This window comes from Takifugu rubripes, chromosome 20, assembly GCF_901000725.2.
Source record: "Takifugu rubripes chromosome 20, fTakRub1.2, whole genome shotgun sequence".
Lineage (NCBI taxonomy): Eukaryota > Metazoa > Chordata > Actinopteri > Tetraodontiformes > Tetraodontidae > Takifugu > Takifugu rubripes.
The window spans coordinates 6,197,171-6,221,031 of record NC_042304.1 but is presented as its reverse complement, the minus strand read 5'-3'; the positions used below and the strand labels follow the sequence as shown (position 1 = coordinate 6,221,031).

Genomic DNA, 23,861 nt, shown 5'->3' with positions numbered 1-23,861 from the left:
GGAATAATGCATAAGACCAGAGCACCTGCGTCCATCTGGTTCAGCTCTCATTACAGGAATCCCCGGTGAGGAGGAGGCTTTAGACTGTGTTAGAGGAAAACATGGCAGAATAAGCTGTTGTGTATTATAGTGTTGCCTGTTTAAATTTATGGCAGTCGAGATGGAAAAAAGTGTCATTTTCATGTATTTATTTACCTAAATAGAATGTGATCATTTTTTAAATGAGGGAAAGCTTAAATTTAAACATTTAAAAACTCACCGGGGGGGATTTATTCAATGATTAATCTTGATATTTTTAACTATGCTAGTTATGGAATACGTTGGAGACCGTGAACCAAACATTTTTAAAGGAATGATTAATGTTAGACGGTGATTTTAGTAGGATTCGTCATGAAAATCTAAAGCACCTCCTGTTTTACAGCAGCGCCAGTCGAACCTATCTTTAGTCCTGATTTGTTATGTAATGAAATGGTTTCAAGTCTCATGAAAAGTTAAATATGACAGATAAGACCCTGAATTGTTGAGCAGTTGTAATCCCATGGCAAAATTCAGTGTGTTGCTTTGGTGCTGTTTCCAATTTCTAGATGTTTTTACAGGTCTTAGTGTTCAGTGTTTTTTCATCGATTCCTTTTCTGAGGTGACTTTTATTTTAATCAGAGCTTTAAATGTGTTTTAAAATTGTGTTTTAAAAAAAAAAAATCTGTGTGGGGAAAAACGATAATATCTGCACAGAAAAGTTGAGTAAAATGCTTCGAGGAAAGAGCAGGAAGTTAAAAATGATTCACTGGCAGCACAAAACTCTGATGAATAATAAGAAAAAACTTTCCACTTTGCTTTTTGCACTGACTCGTGGCTGCTCTCCAGTAGGCCCCTTCACTCCTCTGACATCTGTAGAGAGCAACTTCTGCTGCAGCCAGTGCACGTTTCTGAGAGAGAACAGTTGTAGAGAGTGATGCACGTGTAAGAGAGAGAACAGTTGTAGAGAGTGATGCACGTGTAAGAGAGAGAACAGTTGTAGAGAGTGATGCACGTTTCTGAGAGACAACAGTTGTAGAGAGTGATGCACGTTTCTGAGAGAACAGTTGTAGAGAGTGATGCACGTGTAAGAGAGAGAACAGTTGTAGAGAGTGATGCACGTTTCTGAGAGAACAGTTGTAGAGAGTGATGCACGTGTAAGAGAGAGAACAGTTGTAGAGAGTGATGCACGTTTCTGAGAGAACAGTTGTAGAGAGTGATGCACGTGTAAGAGAGAGAACAGTTGTAGAGAGTGATGCACGTTTCTGAGAGAACAGTTGTAGAGAGTGATGCACGTTTCTGAGAGAACAGTTGTAGAGAGTGATGCACGTTTCTGAGAGAACAGTTGTAGAGAGTGATGCACGTTTCTGAGAGAACAGTTGTAGAGAGTGATGCACGTGTAAGAGAGAGAACAGTTGTAGAGAGTGATGCACGTTTCTGAGAGACAACAGTTGTAGAGAGTGATGCACGTTTCTGAGAGAACAGTTGTAGAGAGTGATGCACGTGTAAGAGAGAGAACAGTTGTAGAGAGTGATGCACGTGTAAGAGAGAGAACAGTTGTAGAGAGTGATGCACGTTTCTGAGAGAACAGTTGTAGAGAGTGATGCACGTGTAAGAGAGAGAACAGTTGTAGAGAGTGATGCACGTTTCTGAGAGAACAGTTGTAGAGAGTGATGCACGTGTAAGAGAGAGAACAGTTGTAGAGAGTGATGCACGTGTAAGAGAGAGAGATGCAGTTGAGTTCCGGGGGGGCTGCTTTGCTTTTTGGAATGTTGTAGCGTTGATCTCAGTTGGCTCAAATCTGTTTTCACAACTTTGGCACAGTCGGTTTGTTACAAATATTTTAATGAATATTCATGAATGTTCCTGTGCTGCCGACGATACGCAAACAAGTATGAAAGACTTCCCCCTGTAGGAATTTTTATTTCTTTAAGAACTTTAAACTTCACACGCTGCCAGAAACCCATACATGGAACTCCCTCCTTCCTGTGCCGCTCTAGCGCGCACGTGAGCTGTGCACACGTCTCCACACCTGCTGCTTTGCTGTCTGATTGGCTGATTGGGAGCAGCGGGGCAGATTTTGTAAATCCAAATTCTGTTTTCCCGTTGCTTCAACATGTCACTGCTGTGTTGTTGCAGGAATATAAATATTCCGCTTAAATATCCCAGACTAACTTTTCCCACGCGGAGCAAAGGGGCCTCTAACTAAAAATATTAGGGGGCAAACAAAACATTTAGTGTAAATCAACTTGCAGAGAAAATGTTAACATTTCCTCTCATTTTCACTCTATTACTGATAAATACCTGAACAGTAAATGCAGAAACTGCAATGTTTTGTGTTCACATTTTTGTTGCGCAACAGATTCGATGCAAAAGAGACAATTTCTACATTAAATACAAAATATTGTGTTTAGGCTGCAATAAATTGGATTGGGACATTACCAAATCTGCCTCCCTCCAAAGTCAGACGACCACAAAATCAGGCACAGATATTCTTCTTTGACATTGATTACAAGTAAGGAAACCTGTGGATTCGTGCACTAACCTAAAGACCCCCCCCCCCCCACACACACACACACACACACACACACACACACCAACCGCCGCACTTGGGCTCATTAGTGTATTAGGGCTAACTACCTGGCAGAAGTGGAGCAGCAACAACAAAGAAAAGCGAATAAAAAGAGTTTCTTTAAGTCTCGACATTTTTTGACAATGTCACATTGTCTCAAATTTCTGGGGCAAAAGGCAACCCTTTAGGGGTAGTGTGGAGCGCCGGGCTTTAGGAAGCTATTCAGTCCTTTAGCTCATCTGAGATAGTGTGACAGGGACACGAGGATTCATTTCAACTGGGCCATTTAAATTTCATTTGGTTGCTGAAGTGCTTCTGCTCTGCCTACAGCCTTGTGTTCCTGAGTGTCTGAGATATTCAGGTGTGCTTTGAACGAACATCTTGCATGCTGCTGAAACCCGGTCAGCTGCCAGCTCTCTGTTGCCATGGTGATCTCATCTGAGAGTCAATAAATGTGATAAAACTGATGGCGCTGAAGGTCCTCCAATAAATGCGCTCAGACTGGAGGAAACTGCTTCATGCCATGTATTTTTCAACATGCAACACATGCATTTTTCACATTTTTCCCCCCACAGGCTCAGACAGAAGACTTCAGCAGCACTCGTCAGTTGGTGTTAATTGGTTCTGTTGCTGTAGCTGTAAAAACAACCCTGATCCCTCTGTCACAGTGTTTTTCAACAGTTCTGTATTAGATGTGTTTACTGGAAAGACGCTACAGTTTTGAGACATTAGTCACTCCTCTCTCGGCTCGGCAGGGCAACAGCTTTTGCGGAGGCTTGCTCTCTAATCATGAGAGGCAGAAACCATAATTCTCTCAGCTTTACTGAAGTGGAAAGTGACACAGGAAGCATTAGCTTCTTTCCACTCGTCAGCTTCATTCCCCTACTGTGTCTTCTTTTTTCACCGTTTCTTGTGAGAAAACAGCACAGTGTGTGTGTGTGTGTGTCTGTGTGTGTGCGTGCGTGCGTGCGCGCGCGCGCGCGTGCATGCGTGCATGCGTGTGTGTGTGTGTGTTGATGTGTAATTCCTCCATTCCTCACATCTCTCTGTCATATTGTCTTCTTCTCTTGTCTCTCTCTTTATCTTTCTGCTGTCATTTCTTCAATTCTTTGCATCTATTAATGCCTCTTATCTTTGGTGCACTTCAGGAGGTTTTTGTCACATTCTGAGTCTGTGTGTGTGTGTGTTTGTGTGTCTGTGTGTGGGTGTGTGTGGGTGTGTGGGCTGGATTCACTGACTCACATTGAGTTGCTTGTGTGATACAAGCATTTTTCGAGATCCTAATTTCGAAAGACTGACAAGCGCGCTGCATCTGCAGACCCATCAGGCCACTATTGTTAAAAACAAAAGCAGGAATCCATCCACGGAAGCGTCCTGTCTCAAAGCTGTAGCCTGGTGCTTATGGCAAGAACAACAGGAGGAGCAGCAATGGAAGAGTAAACTCCAAGCTCCACTCCTAACTGGACCACACTCACCTGATTTCCTCAGGCCTCCTCCAAGGTCAGGTCCTAGGGTTCCTGCTCTCCTGAGGATCCTGGTAGCATCTTAGCTGAGACAGAGATCTCAGCTGTTTTACCTGGGCTCTGCTGGAGCCACTTGGCCAGCTTGGAGGTTAAAGCTCTGCTCACCACAGGGATGTCTTCACCCCCACATCCTCTGCAACTGTTCTCCCATCACCTGGTACGTCTCTCCTTTGTCCCGGCGCCAGCACTTGGAGCAGCCACATCTATCACCGAAGCCCTTTCCTGCCCCTTACATCCTGCTGTTACGTGCTGGATCATTTCAGGGGGCTTCTTGGCACAGCCTTGGATTTTGCCTGCTGTGTCAGCTTCAGTCACTCTTGTGCTGCCATGATTACCGCCTCAATCCAGCCTTTTCCTGCTGTTGTTGGATTTTCTGAGACCTGCCTCCTTCTGGGTTTGGTGGTGGTACTTGCCATGTAGGGGTCTGTCCTCCCGGAGGTATTCACCTCACAACTCAGCAATGGGGGGTTATCTGTCTGATGCACTCAATGATCTTCGTTCTTTCATCCAGGAGAGCGGCCCTGAGCCTCCACTCGTCTCGATGTACAGCCTCAGGGTGCTGGACTTTTGGGTGGGACCATGTGGGACCATGTACTATATATATTAGTGGCAGACCGTGCATTTCACCCCTAGGCCTTCAGGAGTGCTCCATCTGAATCAATCCACCCCTCAATAACTATTTTGTGGTTATTAAAAATGTCTTATTATGCATAAATGCAGTATAAGGAGCCATTGCATTGCAGATAGATAACGTGTGTAGCCACAATAAATAATTTTACTAAATGAACAAACGAGGGGTCAACAAATCTCTTTCTACTGCAGCTACAGCCGCGACACACATAAAAACCATCAATAACAACTTCACAAACTTGCAATATTATTTAGAAAATAGCAACATTTTACCCACCAAAAATTTGGATTATTTGTAGAAAAAATCCATCCTCCATTCTTTCCTCAAAAAGAGTTAAATGACTCGTACAAGTAGTCGTACAGATTATCCATGGGCTTCAGTTCCACCAAGAAGTCCTTTTCTGTGGCCATCAAAGCTAACACTGAAAGTCAAGTTGACAGGCTAACTAGCATCAGTTTTCCCACCTTTCTTAACAATGTCCAGCTTTTCTTGAAAAGTCCGTCTTGAAAATGGCCTTGACAGTAAATCTGCCACCAAATCTTTCTTCTCCTCCTTCAGCCATTGCAGTCTGACAAAATAGCTATTCCACAAACAAAACAATAGTTTTAATTATTTACGCAGCTCTCTACAGATGCAGTTTGCTAGCTAATTGACTCTCTGACTATCCAATCAACCAGTCTGAATATGCTGACGTCGCCGTCCACCTGCTCGAGGGCCTGGAGACCCCAAATCAAAATCTGATTGGTTGAAGCAACAGTTTAATCGACATTTAGTTTGTGTTAGAGGGCCTGCAGAAGGTATTATGAAACCCTCCAGGCAGACTTCTTTGACTTTGATCCTGCCTGGCAACAAATGATGGCTGAAATATGGTTGGTTAAATATTATAATATGAGAAAACATGCCTGGAAGCAGCACAGCCATCGGAAAAGCTATGAAAGGAAGCAGACAGACCATTTGGAATTATTTAATAAGTATTCCTGAACAAAATATAATTAACATCAGTCTGTGATTCAGATCTTTTTTAGGCCAGCAAAGGAGGCCTTGTAGGCCCTAATGGCCCATGTACACAAATCAGAAGTCACCCTATGGATCAATAAAGGTTGCCAGGATATACTTTATCCATGAAGAATAAATCAAATATTCATTCCAAATTTCAGGGCAGGAATGTAAAGTTACAGAAGTTTGTCAGTTGCTGTTTTTTTGGGGGGGGATGGCCGTTCTCGGGGAAGCTAGCTTAATGATACAATCTCACCAAAGAAAAATGAAATACTGCACAAAAAAGAAAGAGAATGCGCAGCTAATTAATTCCAAGGTGTCGGGGTGCCGCTCAGTTGTCTGTGAAGAATGTGCTTGCCTTCGTCCTCGGCTCACACACCAGGCCAGCCTTTCATCCATCTTCTCCTCCACCTCTTCTCTTCTTTTCCCCTCTTCTATACATCAAATCATTAATATTTATTCATTCTGACTTGACTTTCCAGTTGGAAAGTTCTCCATCCCCCACAACACTGGGTGACTGCTGGGAGACAGGCAGAGAGGGCGGAAAATGACAATGAGCGTCCTAATGAGATTCGCGGGGAAGTGTGTTTCTGAGGCACGCGGCGTTCGGGATGCGTGGTGTGATCATTACCTGACATCACACGGCAATAGAATGCAATAGAAATCAAATCAGCGTGATTTCAATCAAAACTTGTGGTGTCGCTGGATAACTGGGAACACCTGGAGCACAGCCACCCTGAAGGAAGACAGCAGGGGAATAAAGGAGGAATGAATACAAAGAGTTTCAGTACATTAGGACAGTAGAGAAAGTCCAGGCTGAGACTAATGAGGATTAGAGCAAACCGAGCTGACTAACTCCATGTGGGAAGTGCTTTAGAAAACATCAGAGGTGGTGGTTTTTATCAGGATCCCGCTCAGGCTTGAATCTGTTCTACCTTTTGTGTTGTCATGCCCGCAGCGATTAGAATCTGCTGGTGGGGTGTTGTCGTCTTTACATCAAATATATGATTGAATAGGCCTTGAATAGGTTTGACTCTGACCCCTTCTGCGTATCTCGCCGTATCTATATTAGAGGTCACCACCAGGGGATGTTTGCTAGCTTGACAGTAACATCCAAAGTGGCTGGATTAATATGCCAGTGTTTTGCCTTCCTCTGACTCTATAACTCTGTAACTGTATCATGTCATGATTTGTGTATGAACAGTGAGCATACGGAGCCTTTTTAAAAGGACGTGCTGATTTCTCACAACGCAGTGATGTACTCAGTAATTCCTGCTGTGTGCTACCCTGAAGCAGGGGCTAAATCACTTACAAAGGCTTGTTCCTGGAATTAAAATCTTTAGTTACTCTTGTATTGCCAATTAAACCAAGAAGGGGTAATTCTGGTAAAGAGTTTCATGAACAACATGAGGACAAAGGCAACTGCTCTACTCAAGGTTTCTGCCTGATAGCTGCTTTTTCTGGTAGTTTTACTCCACCAGATATTAATCACTGATTTACCAGAAACCCCCAACCCTGCTAAGGGCTTTTGGGTAAATCAGGATCTCCCTTATCACCATGATTGCACAGAAGAACCACCACTGTTCTCTGTTCCCTTTGCTTGTTGTCACAATCTGCAGGTGACCAAAAACAACTTTTAAACCTGGGGAAATAAACCACTGTTTTTACATTTTCCAGATCTCAGCTGACAGTCACACACTAGTGACTCCAGCTGAGCTGCGCCACTGCAGGAACACAGCTGCCCTCATGGTGGCTGCGCTTTGAGACGTCTATGAATATTGCAAACAGCCCCCGGTGTGAAGGGGAACCCTGACAGAGTCCATCCGATGTGAATGATATCAGATGCACGGTCCTCATTTGCTTTGAGTTTGGGGATCAGCCCAGATTTTGCACATCCTTCCACACCAGGTCGCCTGGAGGCGGGAGCTCAGATTCCTCCCAGTTCATGAAGAGCGTAGATTAAATGTAGGCAGGTGGAACAGCCTCCATTAATGCCTCCAGCGAACCTGCAGGGGGTAGAGCTGCTGCTCCAATGAGCCACGGCAGGGTAAAATCTGCTCCAGTCTCTTGGACTCCGCCACACCTAATTGGTTCAAGTTCCCATCCTGCATCACTGATGTTGCTCTGCTGTAAGTCAAATAAGACATAGTTGAGCTGGTTGAATGGGACATATGGTCATGGGCTCTAAATGATTCACTGTCTCAACAATTTCAAGAGGAACTCAAGAGTTCGATGTTGTTTTTTGCTGAATTTCCATATCCGTAACCCGGAATACAGAAATATGCTGCGCTCGTCCTGTTTTTGAACATTGGTGATGTGGGGAGTCGCTCCCACAAAGATCACGAGGAGCCTGGAGCTCTTTCCATTCCCTCAGCTGCTCGGGCCTCTTAGAGAAATGTGGCAGAGCCCGAGATGAATCTTTCTCTCTCCGTGCTATTGTGTTCAACAGGTCTCTGACAGGGCAGGAACAGGTCATTCATTCTGTTATAGTATGTAAATCAACCATCATCTTTTTCCGAAGGTCAGGAAAGGGTCTCAAGGATGTGCAGGAGAAAGATGAAATTGGAAACAGAGTTACATTCTAAAAGATTACTTAAATCAAAATCACCCCTTAAGGAGGAAAATAAAAGACTATTAAACTATAAACCAACAAGGCTCCAGGGCGGAGGATAACCAAAGTCATTACCAACAACAACCAAAATAGAATACATTACTTCAAAATGGAGGTGCGGCAAAATTCTGTGCAACTCTATCTTCGAAATAATTATCACTCCCAAAGGAGACAAACAACAACGGCAATGAAAATCGAGGAGATTAGAAACAAAATTCCCTATCAGAGACAGAAAGGGACGATGGCAGCATGAACAGACGTAGCCGTGGCATGAAACAAGGACTTTGAAGAAAGACTGGGGTGCTCGACAAACACTCCGGCAGGAAGACACAGACTATATTTACACATGGGGGAGCAGGTGGAAACAGGGAGGACAATCAGGTAGGTGACATGTGGGGGGAAAGGCCAGTAACCTGGACGGAGCCTTAGCCGACTTGCCAGGAACCAGAAGGTTCCTCTGGTTCTTTTTGCCATACCAACTATTGGAGGTTCACTACAGTCAAAGCCCAAAGTAGGAGGGAAAATGTCTTCAATGTTTTGATGGAAAAAAAATGTAAAATAGCAGATAAATCGTTGCTATTTTGGTCCCCCGTCTCTTGCTTTTGAAATCTTTTCTCTGGAGGTGTTTTCCAGTCTCCGTTTCTTAAAAAAAAAAAACGTTTGTAACTAAAAACCTGATCTTCCTTGGGTTTCACATTGGAGCAGCTGCAGAGACCCAGACTTGTGTGCTCGGTGCAGACAGAAACAGCAGGTGGAGACCAGCTTCTCTCCTGTTCGCCTCTTCAGACGTTGTGCATTAGCTGCACCCCGACAGACCATCATCTGGCCACTCTTCCCAGAACAATCCAGCCAGGGAACGAAAATGAACTGTGAATATGAGCCCATTTCACATTTAAACCACCTCCCCTGTCTGCCTATTTACACCTCTACCCCTGCTTTTACCTCCTCCATCAGCAGCGGCGTATCTCCGGGTTAATTGCACAACGTGCATTCAGACTGACATCAGTCATAAGTGTTGGGCTTTCTGGCTGTTTTACTGTACCATCCATTACTCCTAATTGTGAGAATTGCACTGTTAAGATGTTCCATTTATCAGCATAGCTCTCATAATAACCATTAATAATTCCACAGCTTCTATATTTCACCTCACAGGCTCACCTTTGGTCCCCTCAGCAGATCCTTCCTCTCTCTCTTCACGCTTCTGTCTCTCACTCATTTCGCCGCTGCCTCTCCCTCCGTGGACTCTTCTGCCCCCGTGCAAATGGCACAGCCTTGAAAGAGTCCCGGGGAGGAGGCATAATGGCAGCACACTGCTTCATCATTCAGGAGGGCTAACAAGCCCGAGTTGTGGAAATATCACTCGGCGATGTGGATAAACGACACAGTCAGTCAGCTGGAGAAGCGCAGCCTTTTATTTTCCAACCGCCGCTCACCAAAGACGTTAAGACGATTAATCGCTCAAACGTACCCCCTACCTCGCCGTGCCCGGCGGAGGGGAACCGGGTTTAAAGAGACAACTTTAATCACGTCTAAATATTTGAGGAGGTTGATGTAATGTTGTGCTTTGAGTCTACGTCAGTGAGGAGGAGAAGAAATCAGCAGAGACTAAGTTGAAGATCCGAGCAGGAGAAAAGATGCCTGTTTAGATTTCATCTCCGCTTCTCTTCTGCGCTTCCTGTGACCCGGGCCTCTCTTGTTGTTTTCTTCCTACGGCAGTCCTGCCATGTGATCTTCATTTTCCAATTTGGGCAAAAAAAAAAAAAAATGCTTGAAGCATGAAGATACGAGGCCAAAACTTCTAAAACTGGAGGAACTCGGTTCTGTTCTTTTTTTACATTTTTTAACCTGTGGCACAGACACTTTGAATGTCCTCAATTTGACCTCTATCTATCTATCTATCTATCTATCTATCTATCTATCTATCTATCTATCTGTCTGTCTGTCTGTCTGTCTGTCTGTCTGTCTGTCTGTCTGTCTGTCTGTCTGTCTGTCTGTCTGTCTGTCTGTCTGTCTGTCTGTGACCTTAATTCATTGGCAGTTTCTCATTGTGAGTCACGTCAGCACGGATTCATGAGCTACTGGAGTACATACTTGGATACTTAGAGGTTAGGGTTTCGTTCTGCATTGCTGCTGCATTGTGGCTGGTCTTACAGGAAATGCATTGTGGGATACCGAGCTGTCCTAAATACACACGAGTCATGTCTTGGCGCAGGGACTTGCAACATAGTTGGCAGTACTTAGAATTGAATAGTTAAGCCATGTCTCTATAAGCACACAAGAATGCAAGTACAACCAAGTGTGCTTATTGAGAAACGGCGAAGCAAGATGTTTCAAATATCCTGGTGTGGTGGTCAGGTGACACTCATGTGACCTGAATGCAACACCAGGGTGTTTACTGGCTTACGATAGTGTGGCTGGACAGGAAGTGAAAATGGTAGTATCACCTGTGTAAATAAAAGTGAAGCAAGGAGCTATTTTCAAGTGTGTTTACTGAAACCAAAGATAAGTTTTCCTGTGTTTCAGAATAAATTTGGCCTATTAAATAACCCAGATCATTTTTCATTCAGGGTCTGGGATCTTGTGGGTGATCTTAGTCTTGTGTTTTTGTGTAATAAGACACTTAATAAGTTAGGTTTACAGCAGTGGCTAGCTACTATAACCAACAATTGTTTAAATGTCTTTTTTACATAAATGTAAAAGAAAAACCCATCAAAACAAACATTTCAATGTACATGTATAACTATATATTTTGTGAAGATTCTTGTTCAAATCAGAATCGGATCGAGCAAAACTTAAAACACTCTCATTTTAAAATAAATATGATTAATTTCTCCAAATGGTTATACCTCCAACTTCTACATGAGTAACAACATAGAGGAGGTGGGAGAGCACAGCAGAGGCCTCCCTGGGTCACACATATATGTAAATATATAACCTTGTTTACTGACAGAAACCAATCAGAAAGCGGGTGTGTGTTAACCTTCCACTCTCTCTCTCAATACCTCTATGCAAAGGGAGCAAAAAGTAGCAAGACAAATATAAACATGTTGACTTACAGAAGGGGAGTAAAGGCAACTGCAAGGGACAAAACACTCAGCCAGTGTTGAGTTTGATTGTTCCTTAATAACGCTGTAAACAGAGCAGCATAAACAGCACTTACACTCTCATTCCGGTATGAAAGTTGGGCTTAGACTCATCTCCTATTAGAGTATGGAAATGCCTTCGTAATGCCCTCCTCTTGTCCTCTCCTTTCACCAGCCGCCACTACTTTTCTCCGCATACAAAACAGGACTCATATGGCCCAATTTGCACCTCCCAAATGAATGTGTCGTTTCAGATTTGTTAGAGGTAACGCTGCGTTGTCCTCCTGACTCCTGCGCCGCAGGACGAGCGGAACCTGGAGGCGCTTGAGCTGACAGGCGGAGGCTACGCATCAAGTGCACATGCACATGCTTTCAGAACCAACACGCTCACATCATAGTGCACATCACACCGGAGACGTAAAGCTGGCAGCAGCCAGACAGCCGACCCTCCAGTCAGCTGAGGGCCAAAGACGGACAGGAAGAAGCAATCAGTGGAGGGATGTGGAGAGGTAGACTCTGATGGGACTCTGACAGGGTTTAATTACCAAGCGGGCGCTGTGCACTGGAAGGAATTCCTAAGGACCGCTGTCGTTTGAATAGATTAAAGCGCCCTTTCGCTGGACTAAGCTGCCTCAATGCCAGTTTGCCTCTGCTATGGATTAAAATTCAAATCAAAGGAAAGATGACAGAGAGGGATGGAGGGATAGAGGGAAGTGTCAAAAGAAAGAGCACTTTAGGCAAGAGAGGCAGAAACACGGAGCATAATGCCACATCTGTCCTCTGGGAGACACTTTATAACTAACCGCTGTGTTTTTGAACGCCCACCCAGACACCGAGGGTTGCGACCACACCTGGAGGAAGTTCCACGGCCACTGCTACCGTTACTTCAGCAGGAGACACACATGGGAGGACGCCGAGAAGGACTGCAGGGAGCACAACGGCCACTTGGCGAGCATCCACAGCCCGGCCGAGCAGAACTTCATCAGAGGTGAGCAGAGATGTGGAAACGGGCACACGCTGGGTACAGGCAGCTCCTCTGCCATGGAAACAGGCCCCGTTTTGAACTCGGCGCAGAAGTGGGTCAGATTACGCACAGAGCAGTTTGTTAACCTGGTTTAAATTGATTATGGGGCCCTCAGCCCTTTCAGGCATCTCTGAAGTGCAAGACAATGGTGCCCACTCTCATTATCACCAGTCACATTTAAATAATTCCCCGTTCTGTTTTAATAAGCCGGATTAAACGGCCCCATGCAGCCGTCGTGCGGCGCAGCTCCGGGCTGATGATTGTGTTCTACCTCAGTGTTTCAATGTTCGGCAGCAGCAGTCCTTTTTTTATGTGTCTTCCATAACTCGGTGATAAATGTCCGTCTGGTTTAGCTCTGAACGGCTCTTGAAGGAGTTTATTGTACTCCCAGCTGAAAAACACCCCCAGGAGTGGAGGCAGCGCCACCACATAAATGTGGATCAACATTTGTAGCAATGAAATCTCGCTATAGGCCCTGACATAAGTATCTCTGGCAGAACATTTAATGCACTGTCATATTCTTTTAAAGGATGTGATTTGTCTTGAAAGTGAGGGGTGGGGGGTGGGGGGGCTGTGCGTTCAGTCAGGGAGGTAACTCCATTTGTGTTCAGCGAAGGAGCCGAGGCTGCACGTTCATTCCAAATAAGACAAATGTCACGCTGACACCAAAATGGATCGAATTTCTTCTGATCTTTCGGGAGTTCTTATAAATTTCCATCAATCTGAAATGGATATTTTGGCTGCTTGGTAGTCTAAGGGTTCATGCGTTGCAAAATCAAGTTTCTGCTGAATTCCGCTCACAAAAACCTCATTCAGCCAACGGTAACGGGGCCTCCTCGTCTGACATATGCTAATAAGATTGGCGGCCATCTTTCTTCTCCGCTCAGTTATCAAAAAGTGTGTTTAATTGACTCGAACGCGGACGTCTCCATCCCGGCACTGAGAGGATGTGAGTCATTAGGGAGGAGAATGTGATTAATTAGATACACTATGAATTAAATCCCCTCACATACAGTACACAGGGGGATCTCACATGCATGTGGCTGCACCAGATTGTTGCCGCACCGCTGAAAGTTGCGTCACTGTTGCATCAGACACAGAGTATTGCAGCGGTGTTGTAACATGTGTCCGATAAAACAGGATCTTCCGCTTCACGCCACCAGCGCAGCGTGCATGTTAGCACGTTTTCAGGCAGCAGCTAAGACAGTTTTAACAGGCTGATCAACATTAGCGCTTCGATTTTCCACATTCTAAATTTTAAACCTGTTGCTTTGCTAATAGTTGCAGTGATTTGGTGGCTATTCTGTCCACTTGTAGATGGTTTGGGACTGCCAAGAAGTGAAAAACTAAACTGTTGTTTGGGGGTGTTGTGTTTATTTGTGCTTCTCTTATATTTATGTCCATATTTCTGTCTCCTCTCACAGGTCTAAGCCATGACAACACCTGGATTGGGTTGAATGATCGAACAGTAGAAGATGACTTTCAGTGGACTGATAAAATGGATCTGGTGAGGCGACAGCAACATTTTTATTGAACCACAGTGATGTTGTTTTTATCGAGACGTGCCCAGACGTCACTAACAATCAGACCAGCCAGCTATTAAAACTAAAAAGCACTTTGAAGGTCGATCAGGCTTTTTCTGTTTTAATATAATCTGAAGAACAACATCATGAGGTCCAAATTGATCAAAGAGAATTCATTGTGGAACATAATTTATCATCAATAATTAATGTTAAACAAAGAGAAATTGATCCCTTATTGGTACCTAAACAGAACTGTTTCTAACTGAATTAAAAACCAAGGTGCATTTTTCCTGTGCTCAGCAATACGAGGACTGGCGTGAAAATCAGCCCGACAACTTCTTCGCCGGTGGTGAAGACTGCGTGGTTATGATCGCCCATGAGAACGGCAAATGGAACGACGTTCCCTGCAACTACAACCTGCCGTACGTCTGCAAGAAAGGAACAGGTACGGAAAACAAAAAGCAAACAAACAAAAAAAGCGCGAAAAAGGTGCAGTGAGGAGCGAGAGCTTACAGAGAGAGCGCGGGAAGAAGCATTCGTGAGGCTGCAGACTTTCAGAAAGACACAAAGAGGAATACGCTAACCTTGCTGCTCCTTCTCACTTCAGCGTGACCTTCTTTAAGAAAGAAGTGCCGAGACGTTCGGCACTTTTCTCCATTCTTTCATCATAAACTCAAGCGTCTTTAAAAGTTCCCAGCTTATGTCACACTGGCTTCCAGGTAGGTATATTTAGACACAAAGTACCTTTTTCTCCCAATCCTAAAATTCAGAAAACCATCTATTATTATGTCTGCAGTTCCCTTCCACTGAAGTGGAGTCATCCTGTTCTCCCGAGAGAACTTTACAGCTTTATTTTTACCGAGGATTTGCATACAGGTCAGACAGTTGACCACAGGCGAGAAAACAGATTTATTCAAAGCATATAAGGAAGTTACACATGATTAAAAAAAAACCTCCACTTTAACCAATCTGATCTTCAATTTATACAGACTGTTGGCTACATCAGAGATGAAAGTTTCCAAAAGATCAATAAATATGTTTAAATTACAGAATAGTACTGGGGCTAAAGGCAAATATTTACCAATCACAGAAGCTAAAATGCCTCGGGTGGATTATCTGTGATGGTTTCTGGACTCACTATGTTGGTGATGAAGGTATAACTTCTGTGGGCATTTCCTGCTTTTCCCCATTTTATAGCTGCGAGACCCTCGTTGAGTTTAAAAGGCTCGGAAAATTGAGGAGCACAGCGACAGAAAGTAGCATAATCATCATTTTGTCCATGTCCGCTGGTTACTGCTCGCATGGGCGTGTGGAAATACATCAGCCAGACTTATTCCATTTAACTCTTTACCACTTTGATGTTTCTCTCTGTGGTGTTTCTTTACCGTCATAGTTTATAGCATGTCAGCTTATATATTGTCAACAGAGAAGCTTTTTCAAGCTGGAGGCCTTTGGATTAACCTGGTTTCACTAGTGCGTGACAGGAGAGGCGTTTCCATGAGAGACGAGGTGTTGCACCACCTCCCAACGATGGGTCCCCCGCCAGCCCACCCAACCCTGACCTTAATCAGTCACTTTTAATCACCGGCTTCTTTTTATCTAACCTGCTGTTCTCTTAGCAGCCACATGCAGGGCCTCATCAGCAGGGTTTGTCTGATAGCGAAGCATCCTTCCCTCGGAGGTTCCATTTTATTTCTGGAGCGCCCAGAAGTCTTTACTTTGAGCTATCTACTCAAGCTAACAAGCCATCTTTGGCACATGCAGTTTTACAATCCAATCGGCTCGCAGATGCCAGAAGAGGAGTTCTTTGGGAGCTCCTCGGCTGGCTCCTTCCTCTAACTGCTTCCCCAGAACCGCTCTGTGTGAAAGCAGCTCTGATTGTTTTTAGCTGCCTTCTGTGGTCTGGGAGTTGGTTCTCTCTCCACCAAAGTTGGGAGCGTTTCTTCTCAGAAGCCCCGTCTTGTTGTTGTGTTTATATTTTGGGGTCTCACAGCTCTGTGAGAGATGTGATGCGGTAAAAGCTGCCTCCCTCAGGTGGTCTGAGCTGTCAGAAAACATTCCCATAAACAACGGCTGCAGCTTCATGGTGAAGAGCACGAGTGATGCTGGTGGTGTCTACAGTGTGCACGTGAGGCCCACTCCCATTCCTCTCTAATGCAATCAAACAGGAAGTGCTGTAGGTGTGCAGATGCTTTGAGGGCTGCGTAGGAGGAAACCATGTCTGGCTGTCTGCAGCTCTCCCCCCTGCTGCCATACTGACGAACCCCTGCCACACAGACTGTGAAAGAAAGCCTTCCAACATGCTGCCTTCGGAAATACAGACTTTCTGCCACCTGAATGTTACATTATCAGTTTTAATATTTGCCTTTTGGTCCATGTTTGATACGGAATAGACACGGAAAGAGCGCCGTTGGCACAGTATGAAGCATTGAAAATGCAGTATTTCCCATGCCAAGCCACTAGTTGGCGATGCGTTATGTGGAGCGCAAAGACACTTCCTAATTAATGTCTGTGAGAACAAGTGTAAACAGATTGAAAATCTATCCCTAGGTGAAGCTTTAGTTAGTTTGTGGAAGAACTGCGCATAAAAAGTATTGACTGCAATAACAGTGCCCCATTTACATGAAAAATAGAGCCTGGGGTGTTTCAAAAACCATCCACTCTGCAGCCTAATTTCAAATGGGAAATTTCGAGAACCAAAATTTTGTTTTGGGGTAACCAGACAGCCAAAACCTGGCCGAAGTTTAGTTTTCCCCTGAAAAGGTTCCTCGTGTAAACGGGACCTCGGTTGGTTATATTTGTAGAGTCAGAGACAGACTCCAGTGAGGGAGGAAGGGACCTTGGCATTACTGTCCACGTTGGACATTAAATTCAGGCCCAAACCTTTCATTAGAGTTAACAGCCTTGACGGCCCTCATTAAGATTTTAAGAGGTATTTGAACAAGTGTGCTCAAATGACAAAAGAGTGGAAAATGTTTCATTAATAGTATTTGTTACGGGTGAGAGCAAACCAGGTGTCTGGAACCTTGCTATAGTGAACCACAAGGAGTGCAGAGCTGAAAAGAGACTATACACATGCAAATAACCTCTTGGCAGCAGTGGGACTTGAACTCACGCCTCTGAAGAGACTGGAGCCCTACCCAGACCACCCTTTACAGCATTTTTCCCTCACATATAAACATTTAACTGAACTGCCACTGGATTCATGTCTTCTAGGCGCCATTTGTCCCAAGAAAAACAACATTTTTCTGCAACTGGATGCTGAAAGTCTTGAGCTGCGTGTTGCCAGCACACACGGCTTCTGCACAGTGTCTCGATGAGTCACACTGAGTAGATATTAGGGTGTGATTACGTTTAAATGGTAATTTGGAGCCAACTGCGTTTCTCATCGCACTCAAACTAATCTTACTGTTGCTAATTGTGTGTTGCTTTTAAAAATAGCACAGAAAATCAGGGGCATGGATAAGTTGATTGTTTTTTGTTATCTGTAATTAATGGCACTGTCAGAGCCTTCACAAACACAGATACGTTATGATAGAACCCAGGACGTATGTGCAATATTGCTTTCGTAATTGTAGAAACATAGAATATGTTGCCCAATTAAATTAAAGCGGTAATTACTTTAAAGTTGCTAAATGTTGGGGGGGATTATCCCCCCGGTGCACCCCCCCCCCCCTCCCCCCTGGTGCTCTGCAGAGTCACTGCTGGTAATGTGGGGTGTAAATAAAGTTAAATACAGCTTTTATTGCCACGTACGTACGGACCAAACACAGAGCATAAAACTTAATGAAACACTGCATAAAGAAACATGTGGAGCCAACAGTTCCTGCTTTGACAGAAATGAGTTAGAACTGAGACATTACAAAAACTGTGTTTTCTGTTAGTGTTAACTGTTTAGACAAATGGAAATGCAGTCCTTCAGAGTTTTCGCCAGCAGAGTTGTGAGAGCCGTGGAGTTATTAGAGTGAACCCAGCACCCCCAGACAGGAGATTAAAAAACATGAGCAAAGATGCTGTAAAACGCTTCTATTTTCAGTCGATTTTCCTTCTCAGCTTGTGTAAACACTTTTGTTCCTTGACGTTTAATGTGTGAAACATTGCTTCACTCTGGACCTGCACAGCTGTGCACTTTTGAAAACTCTTTTGTAGCACGCTCGCTCTCTCATATGCTGTCCTTCATTTTTCAGTGCTTTGCGGAGCCCCGCCTCCTGTGGAAAACGCCTTCCTGATTGGTCGGAAGCGCTCCCACTACGACATCCACTCTGTAGTCCGCTACCAGTGTGCCGAAGGCTTCCTGCAGCGCCACGTGCCCACCGCTAAGTGTCGCGCCAATGGCAAGTGGGACCGACCTAAAATCATCTGCATAAAATGTGAGTTCCTTGGTGACTAGCGAGGCTTGATGCAAATTTCCTGTTTGCTGGGTCATCTGCACGTCTCCATGTTTTATTTTTAAACCATCACAGGTCTGTGAGGTTCTGATGCCAGCATAAACTGCCCTCGGGGGCTCCTGTCCCCACGCGCATTCAGGCTTGCCACCCGTGCTCTCATTATTCATAATTTAAAGCAAAGTTTTAGCGTGGATGAATCAAAATCCCCAAGGCTTGCTTAGAAGTGGTTGGGGATCCTTTGAAGTACCCCCCCCCCCCCCCCACCCCACCCCCTTTTTTTCTGCAACCATTCATTAAATAGCGTATTTGTGTAAACAGGAAGTGCTCGGCTCAACAGAAATTAGACTTTATAAAGCATAAAGCAACTGTTCTGATGCTGGACCTATTCTCACATCCGCCCACGGAGGAAACTGTGACATTTTGGTCTCCCTGCAACCTTTCATCTCATATTTCTGAGTGTTTGGGCAGCTGAAATCAGTGATAATGCTCCGTTGGTATCCACCGGCCAGCTTTTGAGCCTCAGAATATCTTAGATTCATTTTATATATAGCCTGTTTTAAGGCTCACCTCATGAGAGAACAAACAAAGGTCACATCACAGTGCCTCTGCAGACCTTCTGCATTCCTCACAAATAAAAATGTAATGTGAATGTGGGAAATGTCTTTACATTATTTGTGATAACAGCTAATGCAGCGATAGCGCTAAATTTGTCACAGCTCTTTATCTGAGCTTTGGCGTCTTTATTCCTCACGGCAGACCACGTTTCTTTGTTGGTCTTGTCCAGACGTGAGAGGGAGCGACCTCATCTGGTGGCACGCCACAGGACACAGCTTATTCTGCGGCCGTGAGTGGGTGGCTAGCTCGAGCCGCCGCCGCTACTGCGGCTGCTGCGAAAGGCACACAGTCAGCCGAATGCCAGATGAAACAGATTCTCTCAGTATGGAGGAAGCAGCTAAACCCTGTCCAAAGACCATGTGGTGTTGACCTTCATCCTCTCTGATCCCCTTTCAGCTCGCCACTCATCAGGTCTTACCTCGCGCTGACCAATCCGCCAACGATTCCTCTTCCTTTAACATCAGCCTGTCATCCTCCCAGCTCTAATAAATGTTTCCTCTCCCTCTTTGTCTTCCCCCGGGCCAGCTCGGCGAGCCGGCCGTCACCGCCGCCACCACCACAAGGGCAGGAGGGAGCGCAGGAAGCACAGGAGGCACGGGCACAGGCAGGGGGGCCACCACGGCGGCGGGGCGGGCCAGGGCCACAACCACGGCCACTTCTGAACCAAAACGGGAGAACGACACCTCTTTAACTGCAGCCTCCCTGTTTCCCGTCCTCTCGCCCGCTGTCCTGAAACACCCCCCCCCAACCCCTCCACCATACAGCCCCTCCCTGGCTCACAGAGTCAGCCTGTATCATAGTCGGCTGAGGCCCACCAGGCCGTCCCTGGACACTGACAAAAATACTTTGTACTCTTTTTACTGTCCGCCCTCTGTTTTTCTTCCTTTCCTGTCTAAGTTTAGGTCCGACCTCCAACCCCCCACACCCCCCCCACCGGCCCCTCCCCACCCTCCTCCAGCTCAACGGTGACCTGAAACATAGGGCTGACCTTTGAATAAAAGAAAAGACCTTTGAGTTCCACTTGAACACTCCACGGTTCAGCACCAGTCATCAAATGGGGCAACATCAGTGAAAATGTCAGACGAGTGGAAGATGACTTGAGCCTTTTGACTGTAGAACTTTTTTTTTTTTTTAACAAATATCTACTGTATTTCTTGACATTGTGGTTGACTTAAAACACGTTATTCAACAGGTTTGATTTAAAATCAGAGGCGGTTGTAATCGGATCCTTTGATCGTCGGTGTTGTTTCTTCTTGTTGTAAATTCATTACTTCAGATCAGATGCTTAATCTCTGTAGAGGAGAAGTTGTGTTTTCGCTCACAGGCCCATCACTTCCACTCCATCACCGTTGGGGTTCATTTGATTAGAATCAGCTCCGTAGTCGTACGTTTGGGTTTTTAGGTGAATCGTTTCTGTCTGTGAGTGTGAGTGAAAGTGATGCAGCAAAATATAGTTCCATGTCTTAATTCTTCAGCCCAAAGAGAACATTTTGCTGTCACACAAGTAGAAGGAAGTCGCTCCCGTCAAGCCTCAGCAAGCACAAAGTTTCCAGATTTGCGGCACGACAACAGGAATTGTGAAGGGAAAAGTGGCGTCGCTCCGTCTAAAATGAATACTTACGCACTGTCGAATCCTGCTTTACATCCGAGGGAGTGAACTCCAGACGCTGCCCAGGGTCTATTTTTCCAGTGTCAGCTGATCTCTTTCTTTATCTTCTTCTCTCTTGCTGTGGTCGCTGTTGTCGACCTCCTGAAACTCAACCCTGATCAGGTGTGCCACGCCGTGCTGCGGCTCTGAGCCACAAGCAGCTGTGGAACGTCTTGCGAACGTCCACCTCTCTCTCGCCTTTTCCTGCCTTTTTTGTGGCTCTTCAGGTAGATGACATCCTGCAGCCCGTGCGCCAGTGCTGGGCAGATGCCGTGTCATTCTCTCTGACCTGTGTGTGTGTCGCGCGCGTGCGTGCATATGTGTTTTCTGGACTGAGGATGGCTGAATTCTCACATGGCGAAGAGGATCAGCAGAAATTAGGGTTTCCTGTTTCAGGAACAGATGGCGTCTCACACCTGCTGCTTGCATGTGCTGCATTTAAAGGTGGGGGGAGACTGAGATTATGAAGCAACTCTCTTTTCCATCCCTTTTACTGCCGCCTTACCTTGGTGGTTTCCTTTTAAGCCGGCACGTGATGTTCAGATCTTGCGGGATTGTGCTGCAAATAGCATCTCTGGCATTTTCCTCCTCTGTTTCTCTCTTTTTCACGCCCTCTGAAGCACCAACCTATCTCCCCCTCACTGGACATTTGTTTCAGTTTCATTATCTGCCCCCACATGCGGTGGTCAAAACTCTGCCTTCTGCACATTAATGCAGTGCCTTTGTTTGTCCCCTCTCACCTTGGCATCGTCTGCGCTGAGAACAGCCGGCCTACACCTCTGTATCAGTTTAATTAATCTGCCGCATGCCTAATGAACAGGTTGCATTATCTGCAGCGCCGCAGCGATGACACGGGGAAGGGTTAGGCTGACGGACAGCTGGCGGAAGGTTGAGGATGCAGACGTCAAAGCCCCGTCGTCTTTGAGACGTGGAGCCGCGTCCGGCTGTCTGCAGCAGTGGATCAAGCTCTGACGGATGAATGAAGGGGCCGACAGAAGCCTCCTCTCCCACTAATTCAAATTAAGGCCGAGACTCGCAGACAGCCTAATTACATTGGCGAAGCGAGTGATGGGACAAAAATGAGCCGAGCGGCAGGATTTCTGATAAAGCACCAGTAGACGCGTCCGTCTACAGAATTTGACATAACCAAACTGCTAGATGGGTTAAATTAATGTTTTGAAAGGATTATTTTCCCTCCGTTATTCCAGCAGAGATGAGCATTTACAAGAACTGGTGAAGACAACAGTGTTTACCGTCTAGAGGGCACTCGTTGACATGCTTGGACAGTTGTTACGTCACTAGCCGGGATGTAGCTTGAGCTCCGGCGGTGGGCCGGGAGAAGTCTTGTAGTTCTGCAGGCCCACGCAGGGGTGGGATAGCCTCGCTTTGGACCAAGGTTATCAAATACGACCACATGCCTCGTAAAGACCCAGTGAATCCGATTGTCAAACCGTGGGGGGAGGCGTCCATCTTGTTGGACGTGGGAAGTTGAGGCATGTTTGTCTTTGACTCGGCGTGACAAGCACGTCAAAGCCTAATGAGTCCTCAGTGTCAGAGGCGTCAGCAGGCAGTCGGATCCATATTTGGATGCGCTCACGCGCTTCACACATACAAAAAAGAAGAAGACGGCACCCCAGACATTAAATAAAGACGTCTGCAAGGCACAGAAAGGAGAAGTGGCAGAAGAGGTTTGACTTAAAGTGCACCTCGTCCTCCATCATCAGATTCATCAGTTGGTGTTTCCGCACGGACAATAAAAACCAGCTCTTATCCGGGATGATAGGAGCACATCAGGTCCTCTCTGTGCAGCTGTCTCAGAGGAGAGATAGAACGCCTGATGTATGTTGTGTGCTTTACATTTTGTGCACACTGAATATTGTCTACAGGACAAGTGGATCTCTCCTGACCCAGCAGTGGTTTGGGGGAAGTGGCTCCGAATCTCTAAGCTCATGGAAATCTTAGGACAGACCTAGAGGGTGGACGGGAGACAGCAGTTTGAGGTGGCGGGGGGGGGGGGGGGGGGGGCTTATTCGTGCGATTGTAGAAAGCATTTAAGGAGAATCTCTCAACCTTCTACCTGTAAACCTGATGAATTTTAAAGGCAGCGCTCGGTGGCGATGGACCGGCGATAAGAGGAGTGGACATTATTGTCCTCCACTGCTCAAAGACAGACTATTGATTTCATGATTAGGCCGTCTGTCCCGGGTTCCTATTAAGTCGGTCAATGGCATTGACGGCGTGGCGGCGTGGAGTGACCACTGGATGTTTTCTAAATGAGAGAATCGGGCCACAACTCCTCTGTGTCCTCTCCTCCCAACCGCTTTCCCTTCATCCCTGCTTCCTCGTGCGTCGCGTCCTCGTTTTTCTTCCGCCGATCTTCACCTCGCCAGACGTTTCAAAGCACCTCTCCTCTGCGGACTGACGCGTCACTATTTATTGGTCGTATTCTGCTGGAAGGGACGGACGGACCGGGAAGCGAGCCGGAGTTGGCGACACTGGTCCTCTGTGATGTAAATAGGTTTTTCCTTTTTCCGCTTTTTAAATGAACTGATCCATTTAAACTCTGGGTATATTTGTTGTCGAGCCACTCTGGGCCTTGTTCATCCAGCTGATCCCAAGGTCTCTCCTTCTATACGTTCCCCCGTGACCCTGATTCCTGCTTCCGTTTGCATCCTTGAACATGCTGAAGCTGCAGCTGAGCTGTATGAACACGGCCCACCGGCCTTTATCCATATTTGTTGATGTGTGTTTATATGAATTCCAGTCCTGTCATTGTATTTTCTTCTTTACCAGACATATTACCATTAAAGGGAGCCCTTGTCTGGGTCAATTATGTGGCTTTGTTGGAGTAATTATTTGCGTAATTCGTTTAAAATCCAATCACTACTAACAGTCGTCTGGAAAATTTGCATTTTTGTCATTTTGATTCAACTGATTTCAAATGAAGCAATCCAGATGTGATTGAAGGGCAAAATCAGACTTACTAGTTAGGAATTTTAGCCGTGTTGTTTTGATGAGCTCCGAAGCATTGAAAGGAAGGAAAGATTTCTTTAAATACATTTCTTTAAATACATTTAAATAATTTACGATTGAGTCTATCGTGCAACACAAATGCTGCCAAAACTATCGGATAGACCTTCAGCCTAAATGAACCTTGTATGATCAGCTCAATACTTTTTCTGCCTCCCACTCGCTTCTCATTTCCTTTGATATGCGCCTCATTTTGTAATTA

At 45.5% G+C, this 23,861-nt stretch overlaps 1 protein-coding gene across 1 annotated transcript in view; it reads left to right on the top strand.

Annotated features, from left to right (window-relative positions):
• ncanb (neurocan b) overlaps nucleotides 1–23,462 on the top strand; it is a 98,335-nt gene extending 74,873 nt beyond the window's left edge. Inside the window, exons 12-16 of the mRNA XM_029828536.1 lie at nucleotides 12,261–12,419; nucleotides 13,880–13,962; nucleotides 14,279–14,423; nucleotides 18,166–18,348; nucleotides 19,507–23,462. Of these exons, the coding sequence (XP_029684396.1) occupies nucleotides 12,261–12,419; nucleotides 13,880–13,962; nucleotides 14,279–14,423; nucleotides 18,166–18,348; nucleotides 19,507–19,643 (707 nt within the window). The 3' untranslated portion in view covers nucleotides 19,644–23,462. The remainder of the gene's footprint in view (nucleotides 1–12,260; nucleotides 12,420–13,879; nucleotides 13,963–14,278; nucleotides 14,424–18,165; nucleotides 18,349–19,506) is intronic.
• The last annotated feature ends 399 nt before the right edge of the window (nucleotides 23,463–23,861 follow it).